Genomic DNA, 25027 nt, shown 5'->3' on the forward strand with positions numbered 1-25027 from the left:
AATGAACGCCAGCTACCCATGATGCTAAGATAGATAAGGGATTGAGAAAATTGATGAATGGAGGTTTTGTTCATTTTAAATTGAGGAAATTATTGTATGGGACATTGCACATAAAAATTATTTGAACATTTATTATGTATGTTCCATTACTTTTACATACAGGGTGGTTCATAGCATAAGAACAGGACAGTGACATTTCAGTCACATCTGGGTCTTTATTGAAGGTTTATTGAATCAGCATTAAACATTATTAAATGTATTAAAAGTGGAAAGCAGTTCACTACAATCGTGTAATGCATTAACAGTAAACTCCAGTTGTCTATTGTGAAAAAAATGTAATTTTCTGCAGCCCTTTGCATGTGACTGAGTCTTGTTTGCAGAAGCTGGCCATTTCCCTCCCACCTGCTCTATTTAGTGCACACACAAACACACGTCTCCAAAGCCTCCAGAGCATACAAATACTGCCAGGAACCGCATGTACAACCTATTGCTGGGCTTATACATCAGATGTGGATCTCCCCCATGTTGTTGTTCTCAGGTGATCCATTTCTAGGAGCCTCACTGACTCCACTCGTGATGCCGTTCACCCCTAACTTTCGTCCTTGCAGCTCCAGCTCCAGGTTGACATAATTCTGAATCATCTCGTCCCGGTTTTTAAAAGCCTTCCTTTCTGAGGGTGGAGGAGTCACTGGGGTCACAGTGTAGTCCTGTCTCCTCGCCATGCATTCCTTCACCGCTTTCACACACAGATAGAACAGCTCCACCAGGCTGAGGACGAGGGAGACACAAGCCGCCACCAGCATGAACCAGATGATGACCGACTTCTCTGTGGGCCTGGACAGGAAACAATCCACCTTGTGCGGGCAGGGGAAGCGGGTGCAGACATAGCGTGTCTGTAGGGAGAAACCATAGAGAAGGTACTGACCCACGATAAACAGAACCTCGAGGGCAATCTTGGCCAGGAGATGGAGGACGTAACTGCGCAGGAGGCGGCCACGGATGCTGATCTTGCCGCTGTTTTTGGTGTACTTGGGAACTTTATAGGCCCTCCTAAGGAGCAGATTGGTTTGGTCATCCAGCTCTTCCTGCTTCTTCATCCTTTCCTTCATCTTGGATTAGAAAAGCAAGAACACAGAGTTATACATTTTCCAGGAAACAGATAAACCTTAATTCTGGCAGTGTGAACAAACTCTCACAGTTCCAAAATGTTCTGCCAAAATATGGCTGAACAGTTACTCCAAACTGCCACACTGTTCCAAGCTGTGTTTTCATTAACATTTTGGCTAAATGTATGAGCACAATATAAAATATCAGAGCAATGTTAGCATATGGTGGAACAGCTAATAATGTGCGTTGGAGAAGCACTGAGAAGCTTTTTTGTTTCTTTAAACTAGCACTAGAGATTTGTCCTGCTAAGAAAACTCCTTCTTAAGCCATCAAGAAATGGTTTGACTATCAATCCATTGTCTTCCGCTTCCAATTCAGGGTTGCGGGGGTGGGGGCCTGGAGCTTGCCCCAGGTGTCCACCCGGGACAGGTCGCCAGGCTAACATATAGAGAAGCTATTCACATCTATAGGCAATTTGGAATCATCAATTAACCTAACCCCACTAAGTACATGTCTTTGGACTGTGGGAGGAGCCAGAACTCATGCGAAAACAGGGAGAAAATGCAAACTCACACGGCACAGGCCTGGCCTGATGCTGGAACTGAACTCGGCACCTTTGTGCTTTCAGGCAACACTGCGCCATCATGCTGCCCCATCCAGAGTGCACCCCACCTCTCATCCTAAGGTAGCTGGGATAGACTCTAGCACTGCTACCCAGTCCCATGAATGTTTGGCCACCAAGGTGAAGAAAACATGAAATCAAATGTTGTGTTTACACTGGATCATTTCCAGCAGTGCTTGTAATATAAGCCCTTTGCAGGTTCCTTCTTTCAGCCAAAACAAAAGCTTTGGAGACTTGAGTCTACTAGCTGCACATTACCAGCAAATGTTACATTGTAAGTTTGGTTTATGTTTGACTTGGTTAGCCTGCAAAAGTGTCCAGGTCTTTATTAGCAAGTTATTTACTCTAATGGAAACCGGAAATATGGACAAAAGCACTGGACCACACCTCTTAATGTTTGAATTTTCACTCCAATTGCCACAGGTGTATAAATTCAACCACCCAGCCATGTAGTCTGCCTTTACAAACCTTTGTCATTCTAAAGAGATCACTGAATTCAAGTGTAACTGTAACAGTATACTACTGTTGCAACAAGCCAGTTGGTGAAACGTCTTCCCTGTCCGTATTCTTGCGAAATAGAAACAGACTCAACAATAAGTCACCAACACTCTCACTTACTCGATAACTACAGAGCTTCAAACCTGGAGCTGTTCAAACCTCTGGCATTAATATTGCAAAAACTGTGTGCCAGGAGCTTCATGGCATGGAGCAGCTCCTGTAGTCAAAATGTGTTGATGTCCCAGGGCTTTATTCCAAATATTGTTGCCATGTTAAAGCACACATAAATAGACATACTCATAAGGTGGAAAGAATAAAACCTGTTATGTCTGGGGTGAAAAATAATGACGCAGTCTTAAGCTTCCTCTTTAAGTGATAAACATTAATGCTAACGATGGAGCAAATTAACTTCCCATAAAGGGTGCTAAAAGGATCTTCTCTTCCATGCAATTGCCACTCCCTTATAGGTGTGGCATGCATGACAAAAAGCAGTGATACAATTGTACTGCACGTACTGCAGCGACACACCTTCTTTTCAACGTGGATAACATGAAGGACGTGACCGAGATATAACAGCTTTGGAGTCGCTATTGCAATAATCTGAAGAAACCAAAAGCGCACGTGAGAGATGGGGAAGGCCAGGTCATAGCAAACGTTCTCACAGCCGGGTTGCTGAGTGTTGCACACAAAGTCAGACTGTTCGTCTCCCCAAACCTGAATGAGATCAGAGGAAAATTAAAAATGTTATTTAAAAAAAACACCATAAAGCTATAATCCTGGTTTTCACTCAGATATGTCCTATAAAAACAGCACCAAACCTTCTCAGCACCAGTTTGCAGGACCATGATGCGGAAGATAAAGAGCACCGTGAGCCACACTTTGCCGATCACGGTGGAGTGGCTCTGCACTTTATCCAGCAAGTGGCCCAGTAGATCCCATTCACCCATTTCAATCACCAGCTGTCCTGCTTCTGTTAAAGAAGGTACAGATGAAATAAACACGGAGGCAGATAGACACAGCAGTCGAAGGCAGTCATTTCTGAAGGGATGCGTGGGTGATCTCAGATGTGTATATATTATTACAGAGAGTATTTTGTAACCTGACTTGCAGTTCAGGTCAGAACAGACAGCCTCACTCACAAGGCCAACTTTTTATCACTTCTTGCAGCCTTGTGACTGTGCAGATAGAGGCCACGGCTGCTGATTTCAAGTCTCCAAAACATACTTATCTGCTGGACACTGAAACCTTAGCCTTGGTTACCGCCAACCGCCGCCAAGCATAATTCAAAGAATTCCAGAAACTGAGCTTAAACTGTTCATAAAGAAAGTTTTTGCAGAGTTCATTTTAGATGATGATTTTAAAGCTGATACTGTTTCACGCAATATTCGGTGACGCTTCTGTGGCTTTTCTGGCCCACATTGCATTATCTTTGGATTTTAAATTACTCTAAATACATGATTTTTTGCAGCTGGCTTGTTTTGCCTTTGCCAGCTCTGATCCACATTTGCATGCTTACACTCAGTGTCTCATAACAACAACCATTAAATAAAATTCAATGATGAAACGCAGTTATCCTTGCAAATAAAACCCAAGTCATAACAGAGACATACTCCAACATCAGTCCATTAACTATTATTTTTCTACAACATGTACATCATTATCACTGATTTTCTTTCTTTCTTGAATGGTGAAATCAGAGATAGACTGCATCTGTATATAAAAATCAACTTACCAGCTGACCAAACTGAAAAATTGAAAAGAAAAGGTGGCTGAAGAGAGAAGTACCTCAAGAAGATGAGGAGAAGAGAAAGTGAAGAAGAAGCCGTCCTTGTTTTATTGTTCATTCAGCGACTTATCTGGAAGGACACCATCCTAACCACAACAGCAACTCCTTGTCTTAACAACAATTCAGACGTTCTGCTGAAGTGCAACCAGTCATTGGTTTATAATATAATTTCATTTTTGTTGCATTTCAGCTTTGTTGGACAGTGAAAAGAGAATGTGATCGTCTGCTGTACGTTTTCTAATTCTTTTTAATATTGGGAAATAAAGGAAGATTCAGGAGATGAACTAATGCAGAAGCTCGTAAGCATGACTGACACTTCAGGAAAACGGTGTGAATAATGCAGTTAGCTGAAAACCAAAATTAAGAATTGAATCATATGTAAAAGTCCCTTAAATGAATCTTTCAGAGCTTCCTACGCTTTTTCTTACACAAGTGAAACATTTGCTCAAAATCAACAGTGTTTAAATTTTTGTTAGCTTTCCTGTCAGTATTTCACTAATGTCCATAATCCATGTGGTCTTTTTCAAATTATTGCCCCAACTGTGAAAAATTGCACACGAGAAACTGGAAAAAAACTCGATAACCTCTCTGAAGGAATGACCTTTTACCTAGACTTAGCTGTGTGAGTTTTTTTTGCTGTTGCTTATAGTATTTTTGCTTAAGCAAATGTTTGTCTTTTCACCAGCACAGTATTCAGACTCTGGCGTCATATTTAAATCCTACCACAGAAGGGTTTGCACAGCACCGTGTCTGTTTACTACAAACCACCACACTGCGGGTTCATGAGGTTTACAAGTTTCCTCTAAGGTTTCCTCTGACCCAGGTCATCTGTGGGGGTTACAGACTGAACTCTGGAAGCCTGCATCGTCTCTGCTCTGTAAATAATTTACTCCGTACTTACACTTTAAAGAGAAAAACAAAGCCTGGCCTTCACCTTATTGATCAGTCATTGTATCAGAGAAGACAAACATGCACAAGTAAGGCAGAGGGCTGAGGTTTTATAAAAATATGGTTCAACATAAAAGACAAAAGTTACAGTACACACATGAAAACAACGTCACAAGTGATGTTGGAATGGAGGAGTTTTATTGGTCTGATTATGTGCTACAATAACACACGGATTTCACATTCCAGCAATCAATTAACATAATTAATCTCAATGTGTGTGTCAAATATCACACAAATGATTAACTAAAGCAGACCTATTATATTTTTCCACATTCATTTTCTCATATATGTGCTGTAATAGTTTAGGTTATTCATTCTAACCCACCTGCTGTTCAAATCTTGTGTTTGCGAGGGACAGCCAATTAGTTGGCTTGAAATGAGGAGTTAAAAGTGGTTGAATCAGTAACGAGATGGAAATTAGCATAACAGGTCCACTTTAAGCAAAATGCTCTCATATCAAATGTCTTAAATATTGTTTCTTAATAAAATAAAATACCATAAACTTCAGTACACCTTTAAATTGGAGATGCTTGAATATCACACTTCATTCACTCGTCACACACTTATCTGTATGTAAACACTTATATATATATATATATATATATATATATATATATATATATATATATATATATATATATATATATATATATATATATATTTGCAACAGATAAACACCACACTGTATTGTAGAAAGCTTGACATTTAAACTCTTTGTTTGATTAGACCAGCAAATCAAAGAAGCCGAGGATACAATCTCGGTGCAAGAACGAGTTGAAATATAAACTATTTTTTTTACTTTCAACAAACATGTTTGTAGCATCTGGATGAGGTTTCCCGTACAGCTTTTTTATACAAACACATTGATGAAAAGGCTATCACATATTATTAGCCTGTTATTTTTGTTTTTGGCTCTGTGTATGTGTCAGATGCGCGTGGTCAGAGCAAAAAGTTTTTGGTTAGAATGAAATCACATGGTATGTAGATTAATAGCAGATAAAAGCAAACCTTATCACAGTGCAAGTCAAAATACTTTCTTAAATTTATTCTTAAATCTAAATCAAGCCTAACTCCTTAAATTTAGACTTGTGTAATTAGTGAATTTGTTTATACTCGTTTCACTTCGGCTGTGTTTGTATTATATTGCTCTTATTTGTCTCACATTTAAGGTGAGGATTTTGATATTGTCTGCACTTATACACAATGTTCTCTTCCACTGAAGTGTTTTTGAAGATACACAGGAGGTAAAATGAGTTTCACTCGTATAAAATGGTTTCTGTGCACAAGACCAAACAAAGTCTTATTGTTAGGCTCCAATAATAATTGACAAGCTTGTAAATCCAACCCAAACACAGGTCTGGAAATAATTAAGGTTGTCTGGCTTCAAAGTAAACGCTGGATGTCACAGATTCATCAGACCATAATCTAGTAATGCAGGAGCAATGTTGAAAAAATGTTTGTACTTTTACTCATCATTTTAGATGAATTCCACTGCAGGTTCTTTATTAACTAATACCCAATCAATAGAAAGAAAACTGTAGTGTCAGCCTTATCAGAGCATCAAAGTTCAACAGATTTAATAGCAGAAGAAGCTGGAATGCAACAAGATTCGTGTAACAACAAGACCCAGTGCGTCAGATTAAGCTCTTAGCTTGAGCTAATGAGCACTCGTGATCCGAGAACCCAGATCCACTCTGGAATGCATCTCATCAATCCGTACTGCAAAGACAAAAAGAGAAGAGAACAGGATATGGAAAAAGTATTTAATGTTTTCAATTCTGGTTTCACAAAAGCTTTAACAGTATCAGAGATCATCTCACTCAGAGTAATATACTTCACATTTTTTACATTTTCTGTGATGCTGTCAAAATAAAAACTGATGACATGACTTCATTTCAACTGACCTGCAGGGTATGAGGCCAATATCCGGTGGTCCTGTTTGAGACTCCCAGAGTGGAGATGGCATGGCGAGCATAAACTTCTGGCTTTGGTACAAACCAGCCTTCTCTTCGTGATGGTGATGAAGATGATGATGATGGCTGCTGCTCACTTGAGGCTATCTAAATGGACATGGACAAAGATGAAGTTAAGCAGCTTGATTTCATCGATCTCCCTAGTTTGATAGCCAATTTCATACATGATGTGCAAACACGACAAGCCACAAATTAGCATCTATCAGAGTAATAGCAGTGGGGATCGTGGATCCAGCCAGACTTTTGCTGCCAGATTTCAGGTCTTACAGAACAGCTACTGTTAAGATATTTACCTGGAAGGGGAGCAGACTCTGAATGAATATGCCTTTGCTGCTGTACTCAAGGTGAAGAGCTCTTGACAAATGATCCAGGTATCCCTGAAATGTCAGAGGAAAGGTTGCTGTTGTCAGGAAAAAATAATGTTGTTGTGACTGGGACTATAGCCAGCACACAGAAGAAATGGAGATGACAGTTCAAAAACCTACATAATTTACTTTAAAGAGCGGCTTACTCTGCTGATTCTCAAACCTTTTTCTGGCTGACACTACTTTACATACTAAAAAAAAGTTACATTTTTAATCAATCATTAACAAACAATCATGGTTCAAAACTGAAAACAGAAGACTAAAACTTATTTTGCATAAATCCTGTTTGTTCAGCTTAGTTTTACAACATATTTTCCACCAGCAGTGGATCTACTTGCCACAAATCAAGAGCTAATACTTTAAGGGGATAGTAGTAACAACAGATCTTCAAATTGATCAGAGACATCAATGTGCTCTTCATCATATTACAAAGGATCTATACAGGCTATAGATATGTTTTACTGGCACGTCTCCATGCCTGCAGACTGTAACAGTGATTTGTCTCACAGTGGAGGCGGTGAGCGTCACTCTTCCAAGAAGAGGTCTGCAGCAGGCACCCGATGATATATTGACCACGGCACCTCTGCTGCGATCCACCATCCCCGGCAGAACCAATCGGGTCATCAGAGTAGTGACTGCAATGTTCCTGTTCACCAAATCCAAGAGGTGCTGTTCGGGCACTTCAATCAGGCTCTGGGGTGAAGCCAAAGATTCATCGACACAGTTTACCAGGAAGCCAATATCTTTACCCCTCAATGCTTCTTTGATGGGCTTGCAGGCCACTTGGTCCAGGGAGAAGTCAGCTGAGACCACAACAGTTTCCACTCCATAATTCTGGGAGAGGTATGCACTCATGTCTCTAACAGAGGAGGGGTCCCGAGTGACAAAGATGATGCTGATGGCATGCCTGGCCAGCTCCTCTGCGTATGCTTTGGCTACAGGCTCCGATGCACCTGACAAGAGAGATGACAAAGTCATGCCAGAGAGAACAAAAAAGTTTGCAGCAACATTATAGACATTGAACCAGTTACAGTGCTGTGAAAAAGGATTTGTCCCCTTCCTGATTACTAAGCTTTTTGCATATGTTGTCACATTTAAATGTTTCATCATCATACAAATTTTAATATTAGAGAAAGATAACCAAAGTAAATTTAAAATGCAGCCTTTAAAAGATGATTTAGGACATTCTGCTTACTCTATTATGTTCTCTACCAGAAAATCTTGATGTAAAATATCTGGTCATCAGTTCGTACCCTGAAGCTCAAGCACACTTGGGTTATACAGCAGAACAATGATCCAAAACACCAGCAAGTCCACCCCATAAAGGTTTTGAAAGGGCCTAGTCAAAGTCCGGATTTAAATGCTTTGGCGTGACCTTAAACAGGCCGCTCATGCTGGAAAACTCTCCACTGTGGCTGAATTCATACAATTCTGCAACGAAGAGTGACCCAAAATTCCTCCAAAGTGATGTGAAAGACTCATTGCCAGTTATCACTGGTAGATGGTACTTCTTGCTGTTAAGGGGGGCACAACCAGTTATTGGGTTTAAGGGCCAATTTTCTTTTTCACAAAACGCAAGGTAGGTTTGGATAGCTTGTCTCCCATTCATACATGCAACCATGATTTAAAAACTGCATTCTGTATATACTCCCGTTGACTTTGGCTATTGTTAATGAAATAGATTCATGAAATATGAATTTAATGAAATAGAGTTTACTTCAATTATGATATAACAGAAATTAACTCTGCTGCGGCCCATCCTTACCATAAACGACAGCCCAGTCACCATATCTCTGGGTCAGCTTCTTACTTGGGATCAATCTGGGCAGAAAATGCACCCTAACCAACGTGCAGCAGTCGCTCAGCAGGATCACTGCCCTGCTGGCCGTGTACAGAGCACCGACCAGCGCCAGGGTTTCAAAGTAAGAGTTGCACGTACGAGAAATTTCTCTGTACAAAAACTGAAAGCTGTCAACCGCCGCCATATCCCACGCTGGAGTTGATGATATAATTTGCTAACTAAAGCTTATTCGGTGATATAACGCTGGGACCTGTACGTGAATAGGTTAACGAATACTTCAGACGTGTAAATGGAAGCTACAACTAACCCCACATAGTAAAATTACTAATAAAAGCTGTAAGAATTCTCGTTTAAGAAGCAGGTATGTCTCCTCTGCTACACCCGGTGAAAGCAGCAAAACATTGGGTCACGTGACAGTGTAGAACAGCAGTGCTGCATTCAAAACCGTAACAAAAAATCCGTCTAAATACTTTTACCTCATGTTGAATGATTTTTAAATATATTCAATAAGGTTGAAATATTCTTTAATTATCACATGACAAACAATAAAAGCAAGTATAAACTCTAAAATTAATCCAAAGACATCCTAAATATCCAGATTTTTATTAGGAAAGCCAAATTCCGATTATCGTGGAGATACCATATGGGGGTCTCCCACAATGCACCACAGTTAACACTGGACGTTTCCATAGAGATACAGTTGTGGATAGCAAAGCGCTAGCTCGATGAAGCTCTTTTATATGCACAAAGACAAGGTGACTGATTTAAAAAGCTCTGTGCGTGATGGTTTCCGTTTGCCTTCGTTGCTTTTTAGTCCAGCTTCCGTTTTAGTTTAATTTTGGCACTTTTGTTTTTCAGCTAGCAGTGTTTCAATAATGGCAGCGTCAAGCTAACAAGAGAAGGGACACATTCATTGTTGTTAGCAGCAGAATTAAGCCTTTAGATTGCAGGACAAAATCAAACTGATTGTACCGTTATTTTACATTTAATCACACATTTACGTGGTGTACACTGTCATCATTGCTGTGATCGCCTGTTTTTCCAGATAGGTAGCCAATTTTCAAACCTGTTGGTGATGAAATTTTTTCCTCCTCACTAAATGAAACCGAGAAGGGGATAATGATAAAGGACGTACGTTTTAGTAACATGCTGGAGGTAGAAATATACACATGAGCACGTTTTGGTTCGTCTGTTGTTAAGTAACTTAATCTGTTATCTTACAGAGTATTAGTTTATATAGTTTCCTGTTATTTTTCGCCATTGGATGAGCAAATGTGTATTTTATGCTTTAGTGAATGGAAAGAAAAATGCCTCCTTTAGTCTCTTAGAAATCCCTCTGAATTAAAACCTTTTGTTTTTGACACAGCAGTAGCAGAGATGTCTGAGTTTGCTGAGGATGAGGTGGAGTTGCAGTCCTTGGTTAAGCAGTTTCTGAGAAGCATCAGTGACAAGATCTCTAGTGCTCCTTCACCTGAATGTGCTGAAGAGATCCTTCTTCACCTAGAGGAGACTGACAAGAACTTTCACAAGTGAGTCCATCATCAAACACCATAGCATTAAATGTAATGACTGGATCTAATAAAATAGGCTTTGTTATGTTTCTATGGGTATGTGTTCTTTGTGTTGTTTTTAGTATATATTTACAGTATAGGTGTGACTTGGTTACTTCTCTTCTTACAGTTATGAGTTTGTGAAGTACCTCCGTCAATATGTGGAGAACGCTTTAGGATCTGTGGTTGAAGAGGAAACAAACAACTTGACCAGAGAAGATGGACAACATGCAATTGGCTCGGGACACGACACTCTGATTCACGCAGTGACACAAAGGACTAGATACTCAGCTGAGTGAGTGTCTCTGAATATCTTTAGCATCTTTTTCTATTGGCCCATATTCATCATGTTTATTGTGTTTCAAACCTACTTCATTGACCCTCCATACTTTCGGATATACTGGAAAACTCCAGAACTCAACCTTCTTACTAAAAAGAATTTCAAATGCAAAACTTTGTTTTTTCTTTTGGCTGCACCTTTTAGGGTCGCCACAGAAAATCTGCCTCCATCTCACCGTATCACTTCCCTGATACCAGCTATCTACAGGGAGTGCAGAATTATTAGGCAAATGAGTATTTTGTCCACATCATCCTCTTCATGCATGTTGTCTTACTCCAAGCTGTATAGGCTCGAAAGCCTACTACCAATTAAGCATATTAGGTGATGTGCATCTCTGTAATGAGAAGGGGTGTGGTCTAATGACATCAACACCCTATATCAGGGGTGCATAATTATTAGGCAACGTCCTTTCCTTTGGCAAAATGGGTCAAAAGAAGGACTTGACAGGCTCAGAAAAGTCAAAAATAGTGAGATATCTTGCAGAGGGATGCAGCAGTCTCAAAATTGCAAAGCTTCTGAAGCGTGATCATCGAACAATCAAGTGTTTCATTCAAAATAGTCAACAGGGTCGCAAGAAGCGTGTGGAAAAACCAAGGCGCAAAATAACTACCCATGAACTGAGAAAAGTCAAGCGTGCAGCTGCCAAGATGCCACTTGCCACCAGTTTGGCCATATTTCAGAGCTGCAACATCACTGGAGTGCCCAAAAGCACAAGGTGTGCAATACTCAGAGACATGGCCAAGGTAAGAAAGGCTGAAAGACGACCACCACTGAACAAGACACACAAGCTGAAACATCAAGACTGGGCCAAGAAATATCTCAAGACTGATTTTTCTAAGGTTTTATGGACTGATGAAATGAGAGTGAGTCTTGATGGGCCAGATGGATGGGCCCGTGGCTGGATTGGTAAAGGGCAGAGAGCTCCAGTCCGACTCAGACGCCAGCAAGGTGGAGGTGGAGTACTGGTTTGGGCTGGTATCATCAAAGATGAGCTTGTGAGGCCTTTTCGGGTTGAGGATGGAGTCAAGCTCAACTCCCAGTCCTACTGCCAGTTTCTGGAAGACACCTTCTTCAAGCAGTGGTACAGGAAGAAGTCTGCATCCTTCAAGAAAAACATGATTTTCATGCAGGACAATGCTCCATCACACGCGTCCAAGTACTCCACAGCGTGGCTGGCAAGAAAGGGTATAAAAGAAGAAAAACTAATGACATGGCCACCTCGTTCACCTGATCTGAACCCCATTGAGAACCTGTGGTCCATCATCAAATGTGAGATTTACAAGGAGGGAAAACAGTACACCTCTCTGAACAGTGTCTGGGAGGCTGTGGTTGCTGCTGCACGCAGTGTTGATGGTGAACAGATCAAAACACTGACAGAATCCATGGATGGCAGGCTTTTGAGTGTCCTTGCAAAGAAAGGTGGCTATATTGGTCGCTGATTTGTTTTTGTTTTGTTTTTGAATGTCAGAAATGTATATTTGTGAATGTGGAGATGTTATATTGGTTTCACTGGTAAAAAATAAATAATTGAAATGGGTATATATTTGTTTTTTGTTAAGTTGCCTAATAATTATGCACAGTAATAGTCACCTGCACACACAGATATCCCCCTAAAATAGCTAAAACTAAAAACAAACTAAAAACTACTTCCAAAAACATTCAGCTTTGATATTAATGAGTTTTTTGGGTTCATTGAGAACATGGTTGTTGTTCAATAATAAAATTATTCCTCAAAAATACAACTTGCCTAATAATTCTGCACTCCCTGTATATATCCTCCCTTACTGCCATGAAATTCCTCTTAAAATAGAATTGCATTGACTGTCTTCTCCATCTTCAACATCATTTTCCCAATAAATTCACTATCCCACTGGGTAAATGGTCTGGTACTTCTATACTGCTTTTCTGCTTTGTATTTATTTTTTAAATTCATTTTTGCCCCTGCATCCTGTCCAGCAGTGAGGCAATCAGAATTGTTGTCTGAAGGTCAAGAATATTAGAATATTTTATTTTGATTTATTACAATCATAACGAAGAAGACCGGTGGACGGAAAAGGAAAAGACGAAAGAAGTTGAGGAGAACGTTATGGAGAAGGATAGGGAGAGAAAAAATGAGGAGAGAGAGAAAAAACACTGAGAATCTGCTTCAAGACCTGGTGAGGGAAAAAAGTAACACAGCAGAGAAACCACAGCAACAGCTAACATATGCATAAATAACAGTAAATAATGAATAATACATTTTACTGAACAGCACACAGTACTAATAATACAAGATATTTTTAGAGGCAGCAGCCAACTACAATAGTGTGTCTGTGAGTATCTGTTTGTACACCTCTGTGCGTGAGCACGCTTGTGTTCAAAAGGTGTCTTCATGGAAATGTCTAGTGTTTGTGTGGGACACCACAGCCCTGCCCCCCAAGAATCACCAATGCATTAGTGGGTGGGGGCACCAGCCACTGGCAGGGCATGTGGCAGGGCCATATAGGCCCCCACACCTGACCTGATACACAAACAAACAGGCATACACAGACACAAGCATGAATTCACTACCATGGAGACACGCTGAAAAAATGAATGCAGTACACACACTCCCCATACACACTTTATACTCTCAGGTCCAGGCACCAATGCCTAAAGAGGGGCAATCAGCCCCTAAACACAGGAGATGGTCCCTTTCGCTCTTTTCTGCTTTAACTGAGCACTTTTTAAGCGTTATCATACACACGCAGAAATCTTTCTAACATTTGCACACACACTCTGATGGAAGCGTATAGGCAGGCGATCAAGCTAGCAGCCTCCAGATTTGCATGTGACTCACTTTACCTCCTGAGCCACAACTACCACACACACATGCGCTCAGCTCCATCTCAGCTGTCCAGCCTCAGCTGTCCTGTCGATGACCTTCACTCTGTCACCTCTAGCTCCACCTCCTGACTTTTCTCTTAGCTACCCTTTCTAATCTGAGCAACATAAGTGGTCTTACTGCCATCTCATACTCTAAACCTACCTTTTTATTAAGGCTGCTACCTTAATTCTCTTCTCCACCTACTCCACCTTACCTGCACACTCTCTCCTTACCTTTTTTTGTGCACTCCCCATTGATTTGGATCATAACCCCACCTCTAGTACCTCTATTCCTTGCATCACCATTCACCTTTCCATTTGCCTCACTCGCTCACACATTTTTTTCTGTCTTGATACCGCTGACTTTCATTCCTCTTCTTTCTACTGCACATCTCCGTGTCTGTAGGCTCTCCTCTACCTGCTCCCCACTCTCAATACAGATCACAATGTTGTCTGCGAGCAACACAGTCCACAGAGACTCCTGCCCAACCTCATCTGTAAACCTGTCCATCACCACAAACAAGAAGAGGCTCTAGTACAAATCTGTGTCCTACATTTTCATATAAAGCTGCCACCGGTGTTTTTGTACACAGGGGACATTTTGGCACTTCAAAAGAGGTTTTAGTGAGATTCAAAAGATAAATGTTAAGAACTGAAAGTGGAAAATGGGACTTAAGAACCTCTGCACATGTCCTTAATAGTAATTTGTCAAATTTGTACAAGCAAATACTTGACTTTCTGCTCTTAGCTCATTTCTCATCCACAGTCTCTATATTTTACACTGAATAAGCCAACTAAACTCCACTGTTTTGAACCTGTCAGTGACATCTTGGGTTTACTGTTTAGAGCCTGGGTGTACCGAACTCTCATGGTGACTTTAAGTAGCAGTTGGATTTAGTTAGTTGTATTTAATTTCAGTTTTAAGAGAACTTACTGTCATGTGTAGCCATCTCCCATAATCCCATTCTTAGCCAAAACCCTGGATTAATGTTCTTTAATAAGAAGCTATCCAAGGCCATCAAATGTATTTGTGGTATTAAAGTTAAGTTGTCAGTTGGCGGTTATTTTAAAAAGTGGATAAATCTCATTTGTATTTACAGTATATTTCTTTCTTTTTTTCCATATTGGATAACTGCACCATCCAATCTCAGCGCTGAATTTCCCTGCTTTCAGCTATAAATTGATGCAGTAATTACCTTTCACTTGAGTTTCATATGAAGCAATGTTTAGGCTTGCTGTGACCTAGTTTAGCTCATTCACTTTCTCTCTTTATGACAGGTACCAGCAGATGATACACACCTTAAAAAACACCATGATAACAGTTGTGGAGTCTTTAAAAAACAAGTCTGAGGAGGACCAGCTGAGAAAGGAGGAGACGCACCAAGAGAAGCAGCATAGGCAGTCCAACATCCAGTTCACTGACAACTGCTCTGACAGTGGCTCGTCCTTCAGTCGGGTTAGAGAAAACTGCTTACAAATGATGCCAATAAACGCTTGTTTTATTAATTTTTTGCCTTTATGTTGTATTCTGGCCCCAATTTCTGGATGACATTAATTTCACAAGTTTCTTTCTTTCCATGATACATGGAACGGGGGTGAAAATCAATCTTTAGACATAGAGTGAAGCTGTTTTGAGAGATATTTTCTTTTTGCTTTTTGGTGAGTAATGACGCTTTCCCCCCCATTTCCTGTCTTTTTTTCATTCCCAGAGTTATGGATTCTTTAGACAAGAGCAGCTGCAAATTTTGGCTGAAAAGCTTGACTCCAGCAAGCCCAAAGAGGTAAACAACTTAGACATATCTTTTGGTTTTTCTTTAGGTCACTGGAGGATTCTGTAGCACAAATCCATCTTTCCCAGTTAGATGATCAGGTCTCTTCAAAGAGTTGCAGGCAAGAGCGAGAAAAATGTCCCTTTAATCTTTCCGTAGATTTCTAATCAGGGTTTTTTTTCTTTGTCTTAATCTTTTAACTTGACATTATCTTCACATTTATCCATGTTGGAAAAACTGGAGATAGTCTTGTTTAATTTTGCACTTAAACTGATTTTGAATCAGTTTGAGTGAAACGGTCGCTGTTTGTTGGCACAGTTAGCACTTGCAAGTAGGGTTGCAAGTAGACATTGGTTTGTGTAAAGGGTTAACCAGCTAAAAGGTTACGAACCACTCCTCGGCATAATTGGCAGTGTAGTCCAGGTGCTTGATGTGAGTCTGTGTGTAGGTGCGTTGGGAGGCTCTGAAGGTCCTCTGCCGTGCTCCTACATCTGATGTGCTTAGCTGTGAGAGCTGGAGCAGCCTGCGTCTGAACCTCTGCGTAGCTCTGAGCGAGCCGGATCCCGACCTCAGTGTGAGTCCTGAGCAGCCTCATCTGCACACTGCAGTAAAATAAGTAGCATTAATCATTTATTCATTAATAAATAAATCAATAATAACCATGTTGTTGTTATTAACGATTTTATGCTTTATAATTGAACATTGAAAAACCTGTTCCTCATTCCACGGATCCTTAATCTTCTTTCTGTTCTTCTCACTGAATTTTCTTATCATTTAGAACGTAGGTATCATTGATTGGTTATATAAATGGCTGTGAATGTATGTTCATGCGTGTCATCTCACCTCTGTCAGGATAATGCGCTGCGATTCTTTGCTAAAAGCCTCTCATCCTCTCCTCTGAATGTGACACGAGAAATTTACACAAGCCTGGGTAGGTAACTCTCAATGGACCCTTCTGGGTTTTAATGTAGTGTGCTGGACTGTTGTGTTTGAATTAAACAAAGATGTTTTTTAAAAAGTAAAATAAAAAAAAAAGTATATCTTAAAGGGTCACTTGTTTATTTACAGAGCAAATGAAAAGCAGCTTGTTATTCAGTGACACATGGGAAGTAGTTTTGGTTTTATGTTTAGATGGAAGGAGATGTTTGGTTTGTGGATTTTATGGGACGAGGTTACTTTCAGGAAATTTCCAAGCAGAAAATGCAACTGTACTAATGTGATCCATGTTACTTACTGTATCTTTGAGTGGTTGTAGCTCACTGCTATACATCCAAAATCCATATTATCTTGTGTGGCTTGTAATAAGAATTTGCCTTTGAATGTGCAGCTAAATCTGTGGAGTCAAGTTTTCTGTCCCATAAGCTGAGCTTTCCAAGTGGCTCAGCTACCATTGACGTTAACAGGCCTGAGATCAGTCGTCTCCTCAAGCAGGTACAGCAACTTTTCTACAAGAGCTTCTTAACTATATCATGTCAAAAATAAAGTGCACACACTGTTTTTCTCTCTGTGTGTCTTGTTTCAGATTCGACTGATGAATGATTTTCAAAAGGAGGTGACTAACTTCTGGATACGTCATCCAGAGAAGTAAGTTGTCTTTATCTTGTTTCTTGATTGTGTGCCCAACCATCACGGACTATCCAGATGCTACTTTTCAAATCTGATGTATAAAAAAAAGAACACTTAGTACGTTTTTAAATGATTCATTTTAAGAGGGTGTGAAATTTGACCCACAAATACATATCACTTAATATACGTAATTATTTATAGAATGATGGAACGGACTGTGAACTTATTTTGTGTTTTTGTTTCTCGACCTTGCTTATAGATACATGGAAGAAGTTATAGAAAACACCTTTTCCCTGCTGTCCTTCCATCACGAACATGGCTCACCAGGAACTGAGAGAGTCCTGGAACCAGTTCACTTACTGGCTTTACTGGATGTAAAAGCCACTTGGTTTAAAAAGTGGATGGTGTGTATGCCCACAGTTTCAGATTTACACAGACTGAATTTTTGTATGAACCGCTGTGTTTGTGTATTGCATTTTAATGTTTTGATCTCCATCCTCTCTTGTTTATATTGCACTCTGTAACGTATATTTTTTCTGGTTTTCTCCTGGCCTCTGCCTCCCTCTCAGCATGGCTACTACAGCAGGGCTGTGATTCTCAGACTCCTGGAGAGAAAATACAAGTCTGTGGTGAGTGGTTTACTCAATAATAAGGATCTTTCACTGCTTTGTACTCCTGAAAGGTCTGAGACAAGAGGGGAGCAAATGAACATCAAAAGGATTAACCCGAGTCAATACTGGATATTTGAGGACAGTACAGATAGATATTATTAGGGATTTTTTTTTTTTAAAGTCAATATCAAGATATTCTCTCTCACATGCTTTCTGTCCATATATATGCATATAGTTGGAGCTAAATTAAAAGGGAATATATTACCATCTGCTAAGCTGTGATACTACTCTCTGTGCTTCAAATGATACTGAGTGCTCTGTAAACACTGCTGGACAAAATATGTCTTTACAACATTTCTAACTGACCCTCACACATTTCTTTGCTTTGTGGTTGAATAAAAGACATTTTTTTTCTGTTGGTGCATATTTGACAACAAAAATCCTGAAATTATTATATCTGTGAGATAGTGGCTGATAGTATCAGGCAAACATTATATTGGCCTGGTTCTTGGGTCATCCAAAAGGCATCAAAACTTGCATCTAAAACAGACATTGTGCTCATGAGAAAGCAAAGCTGTGATTGGACCAGAGGAAACTGGTGAACTGATGAAAATCTTGGTTTTTCCCAAACAAATCCATTTACCTGCAGAGCCCAAGGGTGACCTGTTTCCATATTGAAATGCTGTAGTCAGCCTCCAAAAGTTGATTCTGTTCATCTGGACGTAGCGTTTTCAGTGGGAGAAACGTTTCGCCACTCATCCAAGTGACTTGCTCATTCTCAGCTGACTGCAGGTTTTCCCAATCTTATAAACAGCACATTTGCATAATGACAGAAAATGCTACAGTCAGCATTTTCTGGTTTGGTTTTTGGGCCTTATTGAGAACCTTCTCCTAAATTCTACCTTTACTAAGATGTAAACTTGTTGAAAAGCTAAAGAGATTTTCCAAAAGACTGGCTGTATCTAACTGCTTCTGACACCTCCTATGAAAATGGTCCTGTTTGTGTCATTTTGTGGGGTGCAGGTGTAAATCACAGCCAAACAGTTCAGTGTACTGGTCTTTTAGACAAAAGGGCACAGAACAGGAGTGGCACTTTGACATTCAAGAATTGGTCTTTTTTTTTTTGAGCTCAAACCTCCCTTTTAACTGTGACTTTAGAAGAGTTACTGTGGAATCGCCGCTGAAACTTTCTCTAAAGAAACTGCCAATATCTTTCTGAAACACTGTAAGCCTAAACTGCTCTTGCATCGCAGGGCATTAAAATTCCCCACAGTGCTTGGATTTAGATTAAAAGCATGGCTTCTAGTCTTAAATCTCTTGATTGGATAAGAGGAGGTTGCACTGAGATTCTGACTGAATTTTTAAGTAATTGTTCAGTTTTTGGCCTGTTTATGACAGTAGTCTACAAATTTGGCAATGCACATTAGCCGTCGTCATTTTATTCAGCTAATTTAACATGCTTAGCATCCGAAGCAACATGCATTATATCTTTTCTTTCACAGGCTGTAGCAGCTCTTCAGCAGTGCATCAAGTACAATGAGTCCTGTGAACGTTTCACAAATGAGACAACTGAGTCAGGGGAGCAGCGGAGCATTGGCAAGTTAAAAAAAAACAACCACTCCCTAATCTCATTATTTCTTCATCAGGTTTGTGTACTCTCTCAGGCATATTCAAATACCAAACTTCACTCTGGGCCTCTCCCTGTGTGCTAAGCATCAGCACATTTGCAGTAATGCTGATTTAATGTGTCTTGTGAAACAAACCAAAAAATAAAACTCTCAGAGTGAACTACTGTGTGTCACGGTCCGCTGTGACAGACCGTGTGGAGAGTGCGTGGAGGACTCAGGTGCAGACACGAGTGACACGGGAGTAAACTTTAAACAAAAGCGAGCCTTTTATTGTGGCTGGTAACGCAAGAGAAACAAACAAGAATAAGGGCAGCTCAAAAGCAATAACTAAACAGAAACCTAAACTGGGAATGAACTAAGGTAAGACTATGAATACAACAGACCGGGCATGGAAACATGGAGGGTGGGAACACAGACGACGCGACACAGACTGTACGAAACACAGAGACTAAATACACATGAGGGAAGATCAGGGGAAGTGGATGCACATGGGGAACACAGGTGACACTGATAATCATAACAAGACACGGCAGGAGTGAACGTAACACTGATGGGAGATGGGCAAAGTAAAGCAGGAAGTACACAGAGGTTCAAACAGGAGGAGAGAGAGCACGGGGAGAACGCAGACATAACGGGCTGGGGAAAACATAGAATAAAGCACAAAGAGAGACGAGGGCTCATAAATACACAGAGGGGCACACAGGGGGTAAGAGTCACGAAGGGAAAACACATAAGGAACAACGTAACAGATCAACCCAGGAAGCATGGCCTAAATAAAGAACAAAATACAAAAATACATGAAAACTAAGAATACTGGGCCCACATGGCCCAGGACCATGACACTGTGAAAGTCTAATGAGAAAGTAATGCTTCATTTGAAGCCTTTGAGTGTTCGTACCTAGACTTTGCCATCATTTATTCAGCTTCTTTTATGCACAGACATTAAAACATAGGTGGACAGAGGAAAAATGGTGGAAAGGACAAGTTATAACACTGACAAATTGGCATAGCAACACTTCAGGAATACATTACATATTACATGACGCAGTCCAGTTTTGAATGACGTTCTCAACAATGTGTACAAACAAGAGGCAATACTGGAGATTATCGACAGCCCTTTGCATCACCATTAAGTGTTTTTTTTTTCTCAAATTTTAGGAAACATTTTTTAATGAATTCCTTCTAACTTTTTTACGAAATTATCTGTTTGTGTCAAGTATTTGATAAATTAAAAATAACATGATAATTATAGAGTAACATGGACATGGTGCATATCCATTTGCAAAGCTACGTGCTAAAATGGAATAAACCAGAATGAATACAGGTGCAGATGGGGCATAAGGGAATGCAAGTGGAGCCTGTTATCTCCTGTAAGCCAGCTGGCTCCTTGAGACTGAACATTGTGACCTTGTCTTGGATAAGTTGCGATATGCCAGTTCCCTCGCCACTGATATAGTCCTCATAAAAGACATAGTTTTTTTCCGAGCTGTGCCTCTTTTGGCTTTCTGCTCTCTAGAGACACTGCAAGCCTGACACATTTTTTCACCTGTCAGTCTCATTGTAATTCTGAGGCCTTTGATATGAACAGTGTGAAAACTGTGTCCATCTCAGTGCTGCCACATTTTTTTTCCACATTGTTTTCTTCTCTTTTTCTCATTTTAGTTCCTTAAATCATCTGTTACAATATCAGTAATATATTGTAACAATGTATCACTTTGATTTTTCTCTTAATGTTTCAGGTTTGGTACAGAGGAGTGTTTATTCTGGAAAAGAGCTCGAGTATTGCTGCTTTGTTCACTCTCTGTGTGTCCTAGGGAAGCTCATCATCTACACCAATGGAAAAAAGCTCTTTCCCATCAAAATAAGGAAATACAAAGGTTTGATGGTGCAGGATTATGTTACATAACTCAACATGTCGTCTGTTGTATCATCTTGACACTGATCTTGAGAGTTTATTGCCATGTACAGATCGTCATATCTCCTTTAGTAGATGTAATCTTTATAGTGCAGGACTGTGTCTGATCAGCATGTATAATCCTCCCTCGAACAGAGATTTTAGCCCTCCACCCCACTGTAATTACTAATAAAGTTACATAATAGTTACATTTCACTTAGTCAGCTGATTAAAGCAGACTCATCATCTGACTTTCCTGAACTGTAATTGATTTACTAATTAATAACTCCTCTCAGGACATTCGTGTACAGTCAAATCACCCCAGTTTTGTAATTTTATCCAACATAGGTTACACAACTAGGGTGTTGACCAGCAACTCATGGATAATGACCACATCTTCAAGTGTTGACCTGGATACCCTATCTGTGTGTTATAGTTTATCACCTCCTAAAGCTTTCACTGCAGTTTTTTTAAAAACATGTACTATGACATTTTAAAATCTAAGTGCGGTATTCTACCAGGATTTTTTATTTTTGTATTTTTGTGAGAGCACCACTGACGCCAGGTGTTCACATATGTAGCTGTCTGGAGTCTGGAGTTCAGTATAACTTCAATTCACTGTCCTGCCACACAGTCGCAGTCTGTTCTGCCTTCAGATTTTTAGCAGTATATTCAGTGTTTAGTGTTTTCAGTTTAACATTTTCTTGTTATAGTTATAGTTTTATTTAATATAATGTATATATAGTTATACCATGGCGCTTTATGTACTCATGCTACGACTATACAACACTATAATAATAATGAGAAACCAAGCAATAAATTGATTCCTTATGAGGAAGAATTCGGTGAATGTGGGGAAACAAGAGAATCTCTTTTTTAAGAGTTCTTCAGGTTGTCTCACAGGTTACAGGGGGAGACAAAGATGTAGAGAGAAGAGATGAACATAGAAAGAAAGGACACAGTGTTTGAACTGTAGACCATCTGCACCTATAGGATGGTACTGGGAGATGAATCATTCAAGGTTAATGGCATGAAACAGATGCACAGTGAGAAAAGGAGAGATCTGAATATCTTTTTCTTAGTTTTCTTAAATGTTTTTAATTTTCTTTTTTTTTTCAGAACAAAGTCCTACTCCCAAATATTTTCTTTTATTTAAAGTTTTAGAAAAGCAGAAGCTCTCTTTATTGTAGTACGTGCAACCAGGAACTGTTGGTGATATTTAGGCTTGTAATGAAATGTCATATTAAGACACTTTTAAAAGTCTGTGGATACTAAAACCCACTGTGCACATAATATGTTAAGTGAACTACACACAAGGGGCTGATCCTTGTCTCTAAGGTTACCTTAACTTTTGATATGGACTATTTCCTTACCCACCTAATATTTTTAGTCGCTGTCTAGACACGGTGACTATTAACTGATTGATTGATTTATTATGTCTATTTCAGATCCTGTTACCCTGACAGACCTCGTTGTCATCCTGCTTAACATAATGTATAAACACCCTAGACCTCTGGACAGGGATTCCTCACACACAGGTAGGGCATGCATACGCACACGCGGGTATATAGTAGAATTTCAGCTTCCTTATTGGTCTCTGTTCAGATAGGAGAATTTCAAATCAACTGCTGAGGTAGGTTAGTGACCCAACGTATGAGATGGAAAAAACTCCTCGGGCCATATCTTTTATCTCTTAACCTTGTACTGAGTCGTGTAGTACTTAATTTGTCTCCTTGAAGACTTTATTGCCCCATTCATTCTCATGAATTACGTTAGAGAAATGTTGGTCCAGTGATCAATGTTGTTCCCCACCTTGACTTTGTCAGAGGGTAATCTCCTTTGGCTGAGACAGAGAGTCATGCTGACTAAGACAGATATTTATATTAATATTTTACCTGCTGTCTGATGCAGATCACATGAAGCATTCTTGAGATTGTATTTTGAGCAGCAATATGATACAGCACAGTGCACTCTGCGACAGATTTAGTCTCGAATGGAGGGTAAGATGTTTGAATTTAAAGCCCCATTAGGCTAAGTTTCCAGCTATAACACAAACATGACTTGTAAATCTTCACTTTTGTAATTTTCTCTTGTTACACAACATTGAACTCTAGTTATACGTGGCTTTTAATAGTCTTAGAGTTATGTGCATGTAGTATTAAAAGCAACAACATTCTTATAAAGATTGGTCCCAGATATTCATTTATGATCCTCACAGACATCATCTGTGTTCTCTGTATCTTTGGGCATGTATTGGCATATATCAGAAATAAAGTGCTTCTCAAAAGCGCTTTACTTGTTCCACAGTTTGTCATGTTAGAGCCTTAGTCCAAAATGGATTCAATTAATTTTTCACCTCAAAATCCTACACATAGTACTCCTTAATGACAAAGTGAAAAAGTTTGCTTAGAGTTCTTTTGTTTATTAAAAATATAATAACAAGAATATACCACGTATTTAAGTATCCACAGTCTTTGCTCGTCACTTTGTTAAAGCGCCTATGGCAGCAGTTACAGCCTGAAGTCTCTTTGGGTATGATGCTACAAGCTTGGCACATCTATTTTTTTTGCAGTTGCTCCCATTCTTCTTACCACAACCTCTCAAGCTCCATGCTGGTTGCATTAGTACACAGCCATTTCACAATAGTTCGCTCAAGGACATTCACACAGTGGTCCAGAAACCACTCCTTTGTTATCTTGTCGTCCTGCTGGAAAATGAACCTTAGACCCAGTCTGTGTTCAGAGCCTTTTGGAGTACGTTATCATTAACTACGTCTGAACTTTTCTTCGTTCATCTTTCCCAGTTCCTGCTAACAAAAAACATCCACACCACCATGCTTCAGTGTAGGGATGTTATTGGCCAGGTGATGAGTGACACCTGGTTTCCTCTAGACATGGCGCTTAGCATTCAGGCCAAAAACTTTTGTTTCATCAGACCAGATAATTTAGTTTCTCCGGGTCTGAGAGTCCTCCAGGTGCATTTTGGGAAAAAACTCCAGGTTGGGTGTCATGTGTCTTTTACTGACTGGCTACTGCTGGCTACTATATAGGCCTGGTGGACTGCTGTAGAAATAGTTGTTCTCTTGTAAGGTTCTTCTCTCTCCATAGAGGAATGCTGAAACTGTGTCTGTTTGAGGTGAAACATGAATTTAAGCCATTGTGGAATAAGGCTGTGATATGAGAAAAAGTCGGTGGATATATGCATATCTCAAAATAGTGGAAATACAAGTTCATTGGCCACTTTGTTAGGTACAACTTGCTAGTATTGGCTTGAATCATCTTACTGACATGAAAGCAGCACAAAATGGTCATTGATTGCATATTTAGGTGATCTAAAAGTGTAAACCTAGTGGGCAGATATAATCCTAGTGGGTATTAATGTAATTAGATGATTTCATATGCATTTAATTCAGCTAATTAATGTCGTTAAATGCATATTAATTCATTTACTTTCGGTAGGTTCAGACGTCCTGTCGCCCAGCACCCTTGTGATGGAGGTGCTTTGGATGCTATGTGAACAGACAGAATGCGCTACAGAGTGTCTCTATCAGACTCCAGTTATAGAGAAGCTACTAACTCCTGTTATAGCGCTGCTCAATGGACAGAAGGTCACAAGCATACCTACACGCACGCACACACACACACACACACACACACACACACACACACACACACACACACACACACACACACACACACCATTTGCAGATTACAAAAAAGGTTTTT

The 25027-nt window shown here is 39.9% G+C and overlaps 3 protein-coding genes across 7 annotated transcripts in view; 1 reads left to right on the forward strand and 2 right to left on the reverse strand.

Annotated features, from left to right (window-relative positions):
• Positions 1-201: 201 nt before the first annotated feature.
• On the reverse strand, positions 202-4088 carry LOC146692297 (gap junction Cx32.7 protein-like). Of its 2 annotated transcripts, none has more exons than XM_085432365.1 (4): positions 3960-4088; positions 3046-3197; positions 2756-2941; positions 202-1109 (listed from the first exon to the last, which is right to left on the reverse strand). In XM_085432365.1, the coding sequence occupies exons 1-4, from the start codon at positions 4069-4071 to the stop codon at positions 504-506; spliced, it is 1056 nt and encodes a 351-aa protein (XP_085288491.1). In that variant the 5' UTR covers positions 4072-4088; the 3' UTR covers positions 202-503. The 2 variants fall into 2 exon arrangements, with proteins under 2 accessions (XP_085288491.1, XP_085288492.1); XM_085432366.1 differs by having other exon boundaries at positions 4013-4034.
• Positions 4089-5603: 1515 nt separating this feature from the next.
• On the reverse strand, positions 5604-9511 carry hsdl1 (hydroxysteroid dehydrogenase like 1). The gene is made up of 5 exons (XM_085432367.1): positions 9065-9511; positions 7807-8252; positions 7228-7311; positions 6866-7021; positions 5604-6680 (listed from the first exon to the last, which is right to left on the reverse strand). Exons 1-5 carry the CDS (start codon positions 9282-9284, stop codon positions 6609-6611), a joined length of 978 nt encoding a protein of 325 aa, XP_085288493.1. The 5' UTR covers positions 9285-9511; the 3' UTR covers positions 5604-6608.
• Positions 9512-9776: 265 nt separating this feature from the next.
• The window catches only part of tbc1d32 (TBC1 domain family, member 32), a 108848-nt gene continuing 93597 nt past the window's right edge, over positions 9777-25027 (forward strand). For 2 of the 4 annotated variants that reach the window (XM_085432368.1, XM_085432372.1), the window contains exons 1-15: positions 9777-9855; positions 10467-10629; positions 10781-10945; positions 15113-15290; positions 15544-15615; positions 16052-16177; positions 16456-16534; positions 16931-17034; positions 17126-17187; positions 17429-17573; positions 17739-17798; positions 19283-19376; positions 21148-21285; positions 22751-22840; positions 24761-24909. In XM_085432368.1, the coding sequence (XP_085288494.1) occupies positions 10478-10629; positions 10781-10945; positions 15113-15290; positions 15544-15615; positions 16052-16177; positions 16456-16534; positions 16931-17034; positions 17126-17187; positions 17429-17573; positions 17739-17798; positions 19283-19376; positions 21148-21285; positions 22751-22840; positions 24761-24909 (1614 nt within the window). In that variant the 5' untranslated portion in view covers positions 9777-9855; positions 10467-10477. Of the gene's footprint in view, positions 9856-10090; positions 10256-10466; positions 10630-10780; positions 10946-15112; positions 15291-15543; positions 15616-16051; positions 16178-16455; positions 16535-16930; positions 17035-17125; positions 17188-17428; positions 17574-17738; positions 17799-19282; positions 19377-21147; positions 21286-22750; positions 22841-24760; positions 24910-25027 lie in introns of those variants that run through there. The other 2 variants (XM_085432370.1, XM_085432371.1) reach the window with 2 other exon arrangements.

This window comes from Copadichromis virginalis, linkage group LG15, assembly GCF_057382275.1.
Source record: "Copadichromis virginalis isolate Kocher_CV1m ecotype Utaka linkage group LG15, C_Virginalis_male_GT1.1, whole genome shotgun sequence".
NCBI classification, from domain to species: domain Eukaryota; kingdom Metazoa; phylum Chordata; class Actinopteri; order Cichliformes; family Cichlidae; genus Copadichromis; species Copadichromis virginalis.

What these genes read in the sequence shown, in the direction of transcription:
- LOC146692297 (XM_085432365.1), bottom strand. Translation starts at nt 4,071, where the DNA reads ATGAACAATAAAACAAGGACGGCTTCTTCTTCACTTTCTCTTCTCCTC. An exon ending in TGCAAACTGGTGCTGAGAAG is followed by an intron (nt 2,942 to 3,045) that starts GTTTGGTGCTGT and finishes GATCTCATTCAG; the next exon opens with GTTTGGGGAGACGAACAGTC. An exon ending in TTATCCACGTTGAAAAGAAG is followed by an intron (nt 1,110 to 2,755) that starts GTGTGTCGCTGC and finishes TTCTAATCCAAG; the next exon opens with ATGAAGGAAAGGATGAAGAA.
- hsdl1 (XM_085432367.1), bottom strand. Translation starts at nt 9,284, where the DNA reads ATGGCGGCGGTTGACAGCTTTCAGTTTTTGTACAGAGAAATTTCTCGT. An exon ending in TGACGCTCACCGCCTCCACT is followed by an intron (nt 7,312 to 7,806) that starts GTGAGACAAATC and finishes CTGACATTTCAG; the next exon opens with GGATACCTGGATCATTTGTC. An exon ending in ATTGGCCTCATACCCTGCAG is followed by an intron (nt 6,681 to 6,865) that starts GTCAGTTGAAAT and finishes TTGTCTTTGCAG; the next exon opens with TACGGATTGATGAGATGCAT.